This window comes from Apteryx mantelli, chromosome 3, assembly GCF_036417845.1.
Source record: "Apteryx mantelli isolate bAptMan1 chromosome 3, bAptMan1.hap1, whole genome shotgun sequence".
In the NCBI taxonomy this organism is placed as follows: Eukaryota; Metazoa; Chordata; class Aves; order Apterygiformes; family Apterygidae; genus Apteryx; species Apteryx mantelli.
Window position 1 is genome coordinate 123,839,109 of NC_089980.1, and position 13,656 is coordinate 123,852,764.

General features: G+C 39.9%; 1 protein-coding gene across 1 annotated transcript; it reads right to left on the reverse strand.

Moving 5' to 3' along the window:
• Nucleotides 1–1,343: 1,343 nt before the first annotated feature.
• On the reverse strand, nt 1,344–13,327 carry E2F6 (E2F transcription factor 6). Its single transcript, XM_067294298.1, has 7 exons — nt 13,061–13,327; nt 9,678–9,726; nt 7,931–8,147; nt 7,443–7,602; nt 6,379–6,492; nt 5,579–5,726; nt 1,344–4,093 (listed from the first exon to the last, which is right to left on the reverse strand). The coding sequence occupies exons 1-7, from the start codon at nt 13,115–13,117 to the stop codon at nt 4,089–4,091; spliced, it is 750 nt and encodes a 249-aa protein (XP_067150399.1). The 5' UTR covers nt 13,118–13,327; the 3' UTR covers nt 1,344–4,088.
• Nucleotides 13,328–13,656: the final 329 nt, after the last annotated feature.

Genomic DNA, 13,656 nt, shown 5'->3' on the forward strand with positions numbered 1-13,656 from the left:
TTTCATAGCTATAGATGAAAAAAGAATTCCTTAGAAAATGACAGCCATACCACCAAAATTGCCTGTGTCTGCAAAAAAATATTGCATTATCTAAAATGTTCTGTACAGGTTCTGCATTAGACTCTATAAAGAAAGCAAAATTATTCCAGGAATTTGAATAGCTTCTTGCAGAGATTTTTAGATTCCTAAAGCTTTCATTTCAAGTGCTAATGCTAAGATTTCCTTTTTAAGAAGGATGCTATGAAATATTAGAGGCCTAAGAAGAGCCAGTAAAAGGCTAATGATGTTTTGAGTGCTTATCTTCTGGGTTTGCTCTTACAACTTTTAGGATTTAGTAATTATTTGTCTCCTATAGCCCTGTCACTTAATCCAGGGATGATTACAAACACTGTCTCATTCATGGATCATAGTATGAGAAGCTACTGTACACCCGCATATACATGTAGGGCATTTGGATAGCACAGTCACAGGCCCTTAGATAAGGCCCATTATCAGATTTCAGTAGGATGAAAGGGAGGAAAGAGATCACATATGACAGCAGCAGGTACATGAAGAGAATAAGACTTCTTTTTCTCTAAGCATCAAGAAAGATTTCCTTCCAAACATATACTATAGCCTTTTAGAAATGAATATCACATCCATCAGTAAATCTGTATGTGAGAGCGCTCGTGTAGGTTTATACAAATAATACACAACTAAATATAACTCATATCATTTTAGTCTCAACATACTTCACACAAATTACTATTAGCACATCAGAAATGGAGCCAAAAAGCGCAGATTTTCTGCTCTGGAAAAACACTACAGCAGCTAACAAAGTTCCAGCACTGTGCCAGAGCCAGCCTATATACCAAGATTACAGAAGATGAAATTGTTTAGAGTTTGCAGTAAACTCCGCCTACTCAGGATTAACCAATTGCCTGGCAAGTACACCCGCTTCAGCACTGAAAATCACAGGAGCTAGTGACTTTTGAAATCAGTGTAATTGAATTATGCCTATAAATGAGGCTCTTCACACACAACAAAAGATGGGTGTGAATGAAAATGAAGGAATTTGTTTTAATTATTTTATACAAAATCATTTAAAGCAATCCTCTCTCTTCTTTACAAATTGCATTATTTAAAGACCTTTATTCACATCTGAAAATGCTGACGAGTAACTTCCCACACCAAATAAGGCCTGAACTGTTGTTCAGACACACTGCAAGTTGTGGAGTGTGCTTCAAGTACAGAGTCAGCAAAAACAGGGTATTTTATAATTATGGATCCTGGCTGGCGTTACCACCAATTAATGCGAAATAGATGCTCAGCCATTCTTATTAAAGGAAAGACAAAAAAAGTGATTAGAGCTTTTTAATTTATTACAGGCAGAGTCCTGAGGGAAGTGCTTACACATACAAATATGCGAAAAATGGACATTTATGGACTCAACAAAAATAGTTTAATAACCTTTCAGAAAAAAATCAAGTATTATTATACAAATTCATAGAGTAAGGTCTTATCACATCTACTTTTTAAGTGAGCTTGTAACTTGCATTTAAGCTCAGCATCACTCAACGACTTTTCCCACAGTCCAAGTCTAATCTTTTTAGCAAGGTAGCTGACTTCTGGAGCCTACGCAATACTTTAAGGTATTCCAGTATCACAGGTGAATAATACTAAAAAAAATTCAAGTAACAGTAATAACAAGTAAGTGGTTTAAATCTTCAAAAGTCCACTTGTTCTACTGAAGGTGTACTATTAAAACAATTTAAGGTATTTAAGAAAATTGCTCAAGTATAACTGCTGTATTACAGCTTCTCCCATTTCACTGTGACAATTGTGTAGCTTGAAGTTAAAAAATAAATTCTTTTCTACAGCTAGAAAACCTGCACAAAGGAGGGAGGAAGGAAGGAATAAAATCACTAGAGATTTAAAATGAACAATTGTTAATGCTCCAATTAAGTAATTTAAATTATGTTCTGCTTTTAGAAACAGTCTTCCTTAATATTTATAAGACAGTTATCCTGTAAAAGTACACTTACTCGCCAGGTCAAAATGCTGTATCATGTAAAAAAATCTCACCCCAAAAGATAACATTTAGGATTCCTTATTTTATGCTGGCAGTTGTTCTACACATTTTACAGTAAGCAACATTATCCCAAACTGTTGAACCAATCTAGGGGACTCGATGCGTTTCTCACACACAGCCCCCTTCCACCCCCCTCCCCTCGAATCAAAACGCCAATGCAAAAATTAAACTGCAAGTCTGCCACCTGGAGAGAAGACAGCCTTTAAAGGAAAAAGACAATCCTTATGTACAAAACCTTGATTTCCTAATTTTACACCCATCCCTCCAGCTTTATTGGTGGAGCATCTTCCCCATTTTTACTGTGATCAATCTACCAAACGTGCTTTCAGTTTGCTTTATTATTGCAGTAGCTCAGCCTGTAGTTTGTATTTTATAGAGATGCACAAGGATAGTATCCAACACTGAAGTCCTATCATCTAGAGCTGGAAGCTGTTAGAACATAAAGTCAAGACTACTTTATGACACAAGTTTTAGTCTGGTGTATTTCCCATAATACTTAACAGAACTAACAAACTTAGTAGATAAATGAATTAACTCTTAATCTTTATTACCATATATTTAAGCTCTTCAGTGCCAACTGTCCCACTTTATTTATTTATTAGTAGAATATAAAACACCTGCTTTCACAGTGTCTGCCTAAAATAGCTGTAAAGATGTCAGTTAAATTGGGGGGGGTGGATTATTAGCTTTAATGTGATCATCTGTGAGTAGATCTTAATAGCTAGAAAAAAATGGGTAATTGTTGATACTGTACAATCTGGAAAACCAAGAGCTGGTGTTCTGAGGGTTTTTTCCCCCGCCCCGCTTTTTAATCACACATAGGAAACTATGCAGACACACCTTCTAATGCTAGGCATGAGGCTAAGTTTGTCAATTGTAGAGTAACAGTTAATTCACTGAGGACATCCAGTCTCAAAATTCTGGAGCTTCATTTTACAGACACTGAAGATGGATGAACGCAGAAGTTTGATGTAGTTGTAAGGTATTTGACATTTTTGCAAGGTGAAGCCATAAAGAGAGTATGGTACTAGTTTCAGGCTATGCTATATGTAAATTCTAGACAATCAAGTGACCAATTTAAGTATTTACTGATAATTAAGTTTTTTCTGACAATTGCTACAGTATTGTGGCATCACAAGAATCAGATCTAGAAGCTAGCTGCCAGCACTGTGTTTACCTGATTTAAAAATGTTCTTATCAGTTTTATTGCTTGTAGTTATTCAGTGAATTACAACAGTTTAAAGACAAACCCCAACATGAAGTTTAAGTACTGTTAGACTAACCATTTTTATAAGCTTATTTTATTTCTTTGCTGTACAAAGGCAGAAATGCAAATCATCTCAATAAATCTACATCAACCACTACCTAGACTTGATACAGATATATACAAAAAAGCCCACTTATTTAACTTCAGTGTTGATACCGTAGTTCATGCAGAGCTGGATGCAAACAATGCAAACAGCATCTACACAGTGTAAGGCAAAACTTTCATGATATTTACATCTTCTTCCTTACAACGAAGACTTCTGATATACCAGTTCCTTGTTACATTTGTATTTGACAATTCTGTTTAATAACAGTGCAGCTTCAGAACTGAAAAGTGCATTTTTTTATTATATACATTCTTATAAGGATTGTGGATTGTTCAGAAATAGTTTTACGATACTCATTTTTAGAAGTTATTCCTTACCTATGTTTTCCATCAATTCAAAGTTATTTCATAAGCTAAAAGGGCCATTTTCCCAAAGCAGTGTAGATCACATGCAAATATGAAAACAAAACTCCTAAAAGCAACTCTAGGAACTGTTGTCTTTTAACCTGGGAAGATAAGCAGTCCTGTGAAAGCACTCAACCAAACCACTGCTGTTTTAAATTTAAAACATTTTGCAGCATTTCAGGTCGGTAAGTTTGCAGTTCCAAGCAGTTTTGAAAAAGCTCTATAACACAGATATTTACATTCTGAATTAGATTTTGAGTTGTAATTCATCTCTCACATCTCAGCTTGCTTTTGGAGATCTCATTCTGAAAGAGAAGTGAAAAAGGAAAAAAATTACTGCTTTTCAGGAAATATTTTTCTGAGGAAGCACTGCACTGACGCATGCACTGTACCTGCTTCTAATATAAAATATCTAGAACCATTTCATAAAGCATATTCCCTTCTATGACTTAAATACCAAAAGAAAGCACACAGGGAAAGTCTGAATATGTTACTCATTCTGTTAATATACTGTTAAATATATCATTCAAAGAGCTCAGTTTTGCACATCAGTATACTGCTTATCACCCATGATATACTTATCTTTCAAGATGGATAAACTTTGAGATTCAGTAAGAGTATGAGTGATACTTAAAAAAACAGGAGTTTCGCAGAAGCTGGGGCAAAGTTAAACTCCAGAGGCTATTTTCAATTGCTTTGCTCTAGCTATGCAACAATGCTGAAGTAAATCCAGTCATTCCAAACTACGTTATTAATATTTTACATTCCCCCAAACCATCTTTAAAGAAAAAAGAAAAATACTAGTTATTCTTATATAGTACGTTTAAGAATCTGTCAAACTAACAAAACATAGGTATTCTACATTTCCAAGCCGGTTGTAGCAAATCTTAAATTCTCTCATGGTCACATTTTCTCATTCTGAATTATGTTCCATAAATGTTTTGCAAAGAGTCACCCTAAGAATGTTAAAAATCATTCCTCTTAAGATTTATTTTGGTTAGCAGAGGAAAAAAATAATTTATGAAATTTATGAAGCAAACTAATCAAAACAGCACCAAAAAGTTGTTTGCAAGCAATGTAGGAGTTAAAAAAAAAAAAAAAAAAAAAAAAAAAAAAAGCCCAAGATTAAAAAGCCAACTGTTCCCCTCAACTATAAAGTTGCATTACTAAAAATAAATCATCTTTTGTGTTCTGAGCTACTGTAATTCCTGCCATGTTTATTTTTAAAACACAATATCCTGCAACACTGGGGCTCTGACAGACAAAATTCCAGCCAATCGTGTTTCAGGAGCCTAAAACACTGGCTTCCCTTCTGCCTGCCCTCCTTTAGGCAGGACAGTTAATGAGTGAAAGCAGCACACCCTCTTACATGAAACAGAATCTTAGCTCTTGTGACAGCTAGTATTTAGCTGAGCTGCTGGACTCTGCATTGAAGCAGCTGAGAACTCACACACTCAGTTCCACTGGCAGACTGCAACAGAACAGTCAGCTCTGACAGGAAACGAGTAACCAGCAGGGGAAGGAAAGGGGTCAGGGAACAAGAGTGGCTTGCTATAGATACACATGTCTAATCTCTTGGCCTGCTGCTCTTGTGAGATAACGCAACACCATAAACTTCCATTTCAGGCATTTCCTACACTCCCACACAGCTTAAATGACTTAAACCATGCCCAGAAAATTATACTTGTACAGTTTTTCAATTTTATCAGAATAGTATGATACCTACTTTTAAATATCACAGGCATTTAACAAAATTAGACAGGGATAAATAGGTAAATAGAAGACGTTACCTTCATCAGGAGGTACTGATGGCTTAGTTTCAGAGGTCACAGTATCCATATCTTCAAAAGTTTTGGCACCTGGCTTATCTTGTTCCACCTCACATAAATACACATCAATAGGTCCTTTTGTGCTCTTTATATGTACTTCTATGCTATCCTATAAAACAAGGACTTGCATATAAACAAAAGAATAAATCTTACAAATTATTTACCTATTTTTGCTACAGTCCACACCTCCATGGAAAAATCTATCTTGACATAATCTACTCAGCGCCAAAACTTTTTGATTTTGGCTACAGTATTATTTGTGTCCTACTTCAGTATTATAGTGACAATAACTGTCCATTCATTAAGCAGTAAAAAAGTACTTATTTGCTGTTAGATCATTATCAAATTATGTTTATTTTATTATCTTGTTTGATTAGATTTACAACTGTATATACATTTTAGTATACAAACATTAACAGCACTTTGGAAGCTTCATTATCCACATAATTATCAAACATATTCTGATCCTGGAAATAAGTAACACTTATTACAGCTGCTCCATTATCTCTAGCAAAACCAAGTAACTAAAGCTCAGACATGCTTATTGTTTAATAATGTAGGTAAACCAAAAATCCCCATAGTCTAAAAATAAGCTGCTTAGACTATTATACCTATTGCATTGTTTAGTAGATCACAAGAAAAATGGAAGTACCAGTATTTGCTATACATGACAGAGAAACTGGAAGTCAATTACTGATTGCTGTTGCAAGGTCAGATTCCAGTGCTTTTGTTCCTTTAGGAGAGAAATGTATAAAACTTACTTCTTTAGGAGCTGGTACTTCCAATTTTGTTTCTTCTGGAGCTTTGATTGCAATAACAATCTGTTCTTGAAATGCCTGAATGCTATGGATATCTTGATATGTCACATAAGCTAGTGTATACATTGGTCAAGGATTCTGTAAAGCGATTTGCTAATGGACAGAAGCAAAGAGTATGATGTTAACTTATATTGAAGCAGAAGACCTGCTTAAGAAAAGCAATAAATAGTTCAGTTGAAGTTGCTTTAATATTAGGCTTCGAAATATTAGGTAGTAGCTGACAGGAGAATAGCCCTTCTCTCTATTTAAGGGGGGGGGGGGACTTAAAAGATTGAGACATTCAATATTAAAAAACACACACACTTGACAATGTTTATATCACATTGAAATTAATAAAAGGAAATCCTCTTTATATTATCAAGACCCACCTGTAAGATACGACTACATTGGAATTTTCCCAACAGACAGAAGAGTAACCACCACACCATTCAATGTTCTTGTCAACAGGTCACTGGGACTCTGTTTTGGGTCCTCTTTCTCATCTAACTAATCAACTCAATCTCACTGGTAGGTCAAGGTTTGTCCCCGAGACATTATTCTATAATGGAGAGAACAAGGTGATGGTCAAGGTACTGAGACTATTCCTTCACCTCCATTTAATTTCTTTCCTCTTCATTACTGTTCCAAACGACTCCTTATCTCAATATAATCCTCTTCCTTACCCTCTCTGCCACTGAGATACTCTGTTTTCCTTTCCATGGCAAAGTGCCAAAGGAAAAGAAGTAGGAAAATAGTCCAACTCCAGTTCTTCCCACTCCACCTCCTCTCAAACTTCTGCAGTGGAAAGGTCATTCAAGTAGCACTCCCTGGAAATGGGCTAGACTGCACATAATTCTGTAGAGGGCATGACTAGTACATACTAATATAAGGAACCCAGCAGGTTCCCTATACACATAATCAAGTATTACTGCATAACTGTGGTATCTGCCTAAAGCTATTACTAGATACCTGAGTACTAGTAACCAAAATCATGTGTTAGATAAAGTGATGTAAGAGTTGAAAGGATATTTTGCATTTTCTTTGTCATCTGTTAGTTCAAATAACTGATGAGCACAATCCTTGATTAATTCATCCAGAGCTTCTTCCATGGCTGACAAGTCAGAAAGTTCATCTCTAAGCTTTTGCTGCTCTGGTGCCTTTCCAACAACTTGATCAAGATCAGAACCTCTAAAAGAATATGAAAGTTGTCTAGTATGTTTATTTAAATAAGAGCCTGTTTATTGAATACAGAAAGTGTACTAATAGGAACCAAAAAGGAATTCTGGCATGTTTTACTTAGCTGAAATACATTTCATTGTTATTTTTTTCCCCCACTTGGTAACCATTAATATAGTATGTAATTCAGACAGTCTAAGGACACAGGAGAACTTAAGATAGTTTCATTTATCAAAAGTAATTAAATATGCTTTAAAAATACTCTGAGTTCCAAACTATAAACATTACTTAGCACTGCTGGTTTTTGTTTCAGAAACTAGAAGTTTCAAAGCCAACTCACACCCACTGGATAAGGTTCTTAGATCTTTTCTGAATTAAGTGGATTCCATCCAACACATTGGTGATGTCATATACTCTTCGTTTTCGTACTCCAAGAGTTGTTGCTACCTCGTTTAAATCAAGGACACCATCTGGAGCTGTTTTGACAAGATCCATGAATTTTCGGGTCAAATAAACCAAGGATGCATCAAATCGAGGCTTTGTGACTTTCAGAGTCTCTGTAAAGGTTTGATACAATATTTAGCGTAAACTACTGCAACAACATTAAGTGGTTCTTAAGAAAACAACACCAGTGAAGATAAAAGTCTTGAAACACTACAACTATTTACGACACTGACATTGAGATGGCATCATATGAAGTCTGTTAACCAGATACAATTATTGCAAACCAATAAAGGCATACCAAAAAAGCAACCAAGCATGAAATTTGAAAGCATGAAGATGCAAACATGGATATTAATAGTTATGTAACCATATGTTCACTGGGCTATGTAGACTCAAACTACTAAGTGAATACTAGTAAAAACTTAGGTCAACTGTAAGTTAGCATATTAGATAGTGCCAGGGCCCTGCCTGAGAACTGAAACTCCAATATTTCCTCTGTTAGGCTGTTAAAATGATTCTTCATATCCTTTTGGCCCAGGTCAACCAGCAGTCTCCCAAATAATTTCACAGTTCAAGAGATAGCCTGGTTTTAGGGACTATTTCTGTCTGGATGTGACCAATCTGTTCTAGAATATAAGAATTTAATAATATATGGACAAAACCAGGTTGTACTATTTGGCCTCAAAGAGCTGGTGATGTCATTATTTAGTTTACTAATACAGATGAAGATTTGCAGATACCATGGACATCACACGTTTGAACAAGACTCCCGTGTTATATGTTCCCAGTATCAGCACATTCTCAGAAACAGCAGAAGAGTTATTGACGAACAGCCTGGTTAGTTTTAGATTGTTATGTGCACGTATACATGCCTGAGCGCTCCTTTGTTTTAAAGCACCAAAAAGACTTGATGCCTATGCACTAGTCAAGGAGTTCTGATGCTAGAGTCAATGAAAGACTGTCAAACCCTGCTGTTACTTGCGTCTTCTCCTGCAAAGCAAACCAGATATTTCTTATCTGATCAAAATGTGTCACTGAGCGTTCCAGTCTAATGCTTCAAGGGAGTGTATGTGTGTGTGCACACACACACGTGTAAGGAAGTTCCACTGCGAAGCACATTCTACTTCATAATCTTCAACATTTTTCCCAGGATGAATGATATGTGCACTTTTACTCACGGCATATCATATCTGTTCCATTGCTGCAAGCTTGTGGACATTTTAATATGAATTGACAGATTCAACAAGTCACTAATCAGTTTTAGACTCTTTTACTCTAAGAAAATGTACAGCTAGGGAGAAAAAAAAGAAAGACACAAAAATTCACTTAAGCTTGTATTTACATTTGTTAATGCCAGTTGAAATATAGACTCTTCCAGCATGATGTTCCAGTTTTCTCTAACTCATTTTTTCCTTAAGCTCACTTTCATTATAGAAGGGTGAGGTATAATTGCAGCAGATGGAATGAAAAGAGGAAACCTAAGAATGTGTTGCATTATCTTTACTATTTCACTAAGTGTGCAGCATTCCTTCTGTTCTGTCTTTATTAGATACACAACACTGGTTCACAACACATACCTGACATTGTAAAAAAGGATAAAAGACTTCAAGGATAATCTTTACATATGGAATACAGAAACTTACTTCTTACAAACTGTACCTCATCTTCCACATTCAGGTTGATCACTGGTGGCTGCAGAATTAAAAGGATAACTGATGTTATGAGATTTCATCTGCATAGGAAGCTTCTCCAGGTGAAACCCCCACCTCAACTCTAGATGCTACAGGGATCACTGCATTGACAACTCAGCAGGTACTACTGTGAAGGAATCTCACTGGATAGAAGAGATACTTGCGTATTAATTCCTGTCAGAATTTTCAAGTTTTAATCTCAACACATCTTCCTCTGTCTTGGAAAGCAGGAAATGCCACCAAAAACTCCCTAATGCTTAGGCAATGGTCCCAACACAAAGCACTTTCTGTATAAGCTCTATAAACACCAGTTTCAGACATTCCCTGTAACAGTTCACATACAAAAGATACACAGCTATTACACAGCATCACAGTTATTTCGTACTAGATTTTCAGACTAGCAGAGTTTTCTCTGGTCTTGAAACTGACATAACGAGCCCAACTACTTTCTTTATTCCTTTCCCCCTTCCCAATTCAAACAAAAGGAACAGTTTCAAATTCACAGACTCATTCCAGTTGAAAGAGTCCTCAGAAGGTCTCTAGTCCAACCTCCTGCTCAAAGCAGGAAGAGCTACTACATCAGATCAGCTTACTCAGGGCTTTATTCAGTTGGATCTTGAGAGCCTCTAAGGACAGAGGCTGCACCTCTATGGGCAACTTCTTCCACTGCTTGTCTGTCCTCATAGTGAAAAGTTTCTCCTTTTATCAAGCTGGAACCTCTCTCACCTCTCTTGTTTCAATTCATGCATGTTTTCCTTCATCCTCCCATCATGTACTGCTGTTAAGCGTCTGGCTCCATCTTCTCAACAACCTCCTAGTAAGTACTGGAACATTGCTATGGCTTAACAAGCCCAGCTCCCTCAGCTTCCCTCATAGCTCATGTGCTCTAATCCCCAGACCACTTTTGGTGGATCTCTGCTGGTAGCACTCAAGTTTATCAATATCCTTTCTGTACTGAGTTCCTAAAACTGGACAGAGTAATTCAGGAGTGGTTTAACAAGTGCCAAGTAAAGAAGAATAATCACTTCCCTTGATTTGTTAGGTATGTTCCTGCTGATACAGTCCCATAGGGCTTCATCACTGCCAGGGCACACTGCTGGCTTGCATTTAGCCTACTGTCCACCAGAACCCCCAGCTCCTTTCAGAAGAGCTGCTCCCCAGCCACTCTGTCCTCAGTGTGTACCACTGCAGGGTATAAGCTCAGGTGGCAGGACTTCCACTCTGAATTGAATTTTCAACTTATTAAATTTCATAAGGCTCTTGTCAAACCATTCCTCTAGCCTATGCCTAGGGGTGTATGGCACCTTCCCCTCCCCATTTGGTATCATCCATAAACTTGATAAGAGTGCATCCCATGTCCTTCTCCAGATCACCAATAAAGATATTAACAGGATAGATGCCAGGACAGATCCCTGAGAAACTCCACTTGTAACTTGCTCCCAAGTGAAATACAAACCATTAACCACTATTCTTTGAGCTTCACGATCCAGCCAGTTTTTCATGCATCTAGTAGTTGACTATCTATAACATCCCAACTTGAAGACAAGGATGCTGTGGGACACTGTTTCAAAAGTCCTGCTAAAGTAGATGATATCCAATATTTTGTGTCTACAGATCTAGTTATTTCATCAAAGATGATAATCAGTTTGGTCAAGCAAGAATAGTCATGCTGGCTGTTCCCAGTCACCTTCTTTTCCTTCATGTTCCCAGAAATGCCTTCCAAGAGAACATGCTCCATGGTTTCTGAGAGACTGAAGTGCAGCTGACCAACCTGTACCTGATCTCCACAACTTCTCAAAAATGATAGAGCAACCTCACAATGATGTCAGCCAGCTCTCTCAGATCCCTCTAGAAGCACCCCGTTGGGTCCCATTAGACTTGTAGGGGTTGAGATTTCTCAAGAAATCCCTGACCTGATACTTTGCCACTAATGGTAGCTCCTCTCCTCCTTGAATCCTGTCCTTAGACACAAAAGCCTAGAGGACCTTGCTTCTGAAGACCCAGGCAAAAAGGCTGAGTACTTCAACCTCATCTGTGTCTGCTGTCCCTAAATCACTTGCCCCATTCAACAGCAGATTCTCATTTTCCTGTTTATTCTTTTACTGCTAAGGTAGCGATAACAGTTCTTTTTTGTCACCCTTGACACCCCTTGCCAGTTTCAACACTAAATAAGCTGTGGCTTTCCTAGCGTCATACCTGGACGTCCAGACAATGTTTTTATTTCCCCTTTGTAGCTTGCCTTTGCTTTCACCTCCTGCAGATCTCCCCCCTTGCCCAGCTCAGGCATAGCCATACCTCTATACATCTGCTTGTTTTGCTGCATATCTGGATGGAACATTCCTGGACAGAACACTCCTGTGCTTGAGTGAAGTTGTCCTTACCAGACCTCCCAGCTCTTGGGCTCCTCTACCCTACAGAGTTCCAAAAAAAGCCTTCCAAAAAAAAAATCAGCTACTAGTTCCTTGAATAAGCTAGAGTCTGCTTTCCTGAAGTCCAACATCCGTACTCAGCTATTTGTCTTCCTCCCTACACTCAGCATCTTGAACACCATTATTCGATGGCTGCTACAGCCAAGGCTGCTACTGATTGCCACATTTCTGACTTCCTTGTTCATGAGAAGCAGACTCAGGACAGCACCACCTGTGGTTGACTGATCCACCACCTGGCACTATGTTGTGGCCTACACCCTTTGTTTCTAAAAATCATCATCTCTAGTAGTAAGAAATTTTAAACTACTGATGGAAAAATTCATAGAAACCTTTTCACGGCATGAAGACGATACTACCAAACAACATTTAGCCCCACAGCTGAAGTTAATAAAACCAGGCATTTTTTAAATAAAGTGCCACAGAATTAAAAGTAAACCTATTTTTAATTAGCTACCTCATAACATTACTAAAAATAATGCCAGACACTGCATAAAAGTAGATTACCTGAACTTCACAGATGTGAAGAGAAAAGCAAAATAAAGCCCCAGCCTGCAACTGTTTTTTCAAACATCTACAACCTAGTTAACTTGACTAACAGGTTATAGTTAACGCAGCTAAGAAAGGCATCGTTTTGTACTATCATTGTAACAGCTTCCTTCCCCAGGCGGCCTGCTACGATGCGATGAGGGAGGGAGGCATCACTACGCTTTTATGTACTTCTCAGGCCAGGCACACCACACCTTCCCCGCTCAGGGCAACCCTGCGGGGCAGGTGAGAGGAAGGACTTTCCGGGATCGCCCTAAAGCGCTCCGCGGCGGGAGCGCAGCGCTGCAGGGCCGTCCCGCCCTAGCCCCGGCCGCGGGCAGCGCCTCCCTTCCCCGCCCGCCCGCCGCGTCCCTCACTCACACGCAGCGTGTCCGGCTGCAGGGGCCTCAGACGCTCCCACTTGGCGGGGGTGGCCATGTTTGCCGGCCCCTCCTTCCTCAGGCCGGCCGCGGCCTAGCGCCGAGGGAGGCCTCTCCCGCCGGGAGGGCAGGCGGCGGCGGGAGGGCGCTTAGCGGCCTCGGCGGCGCGGCTGCGAGTCCATGTCGGAAGAAGGCGCCGCCATCCCCACCCCGCCGCGGGGAGGCGGGCGGAGGCGGGCGGCGGGGGCCTCCCGGCCTCCCCTCCCCCTCCCCCGCGAGCGGACAGTTGGGCGGGAGAGGGCCCCGGCGGCGGCGGCCGCGCGCTCGGCTGCCCCCGCCCCCCCTTCCCGACCCGCGCGCGGAGACGGGGCGCGGGCGCGGCGCGCGAACGGTGCCGACGACAAACCTTCCCCCCACCCACCCCCGAAAAGGCGGCGAGCGGCGACTTCCCTTACCCACGAGCCCCTGCGGCGCGCGCCCTCGCGGCAGCCCCGCCCACGCCGCCTTTCCCCCCTCCGGGGCCTCAACGGCCGCTCGTCTGCGGGGGGAGGGGCGGAGCCGCCCCCGCCATCATCCCTCAGCGCGGCGGCGGGCGGC

What these genes read in the sequence shown, in the direction of transcription:
- E2F6 (XM_067294298.1), bottom strand. Translation starts at nt 13,117, where the DNA reads ATGGCCACCCCCGCCAAGTGGGAGCGTCTGAGGCCCCTGCAGCCGGAC. An exon ending in TGCAGCCGGACACGCTGCGT is followed by an intron (nt 9,727 to 13,060) that starts GTGAGTGAGGGA and finishes TTAATTCTGCAG; the next exon opens with CCACCAGTGATCAACCTGAA. An exon ending in AAGTACCAGCTCCTAAAGAA is followed by an intron (nt 5,727 to 6,378) that starts GTAAGTTTTATA and finishes CTTGTTTTATAG; the next exon opens with GATAGCATAGAAGTACATAT.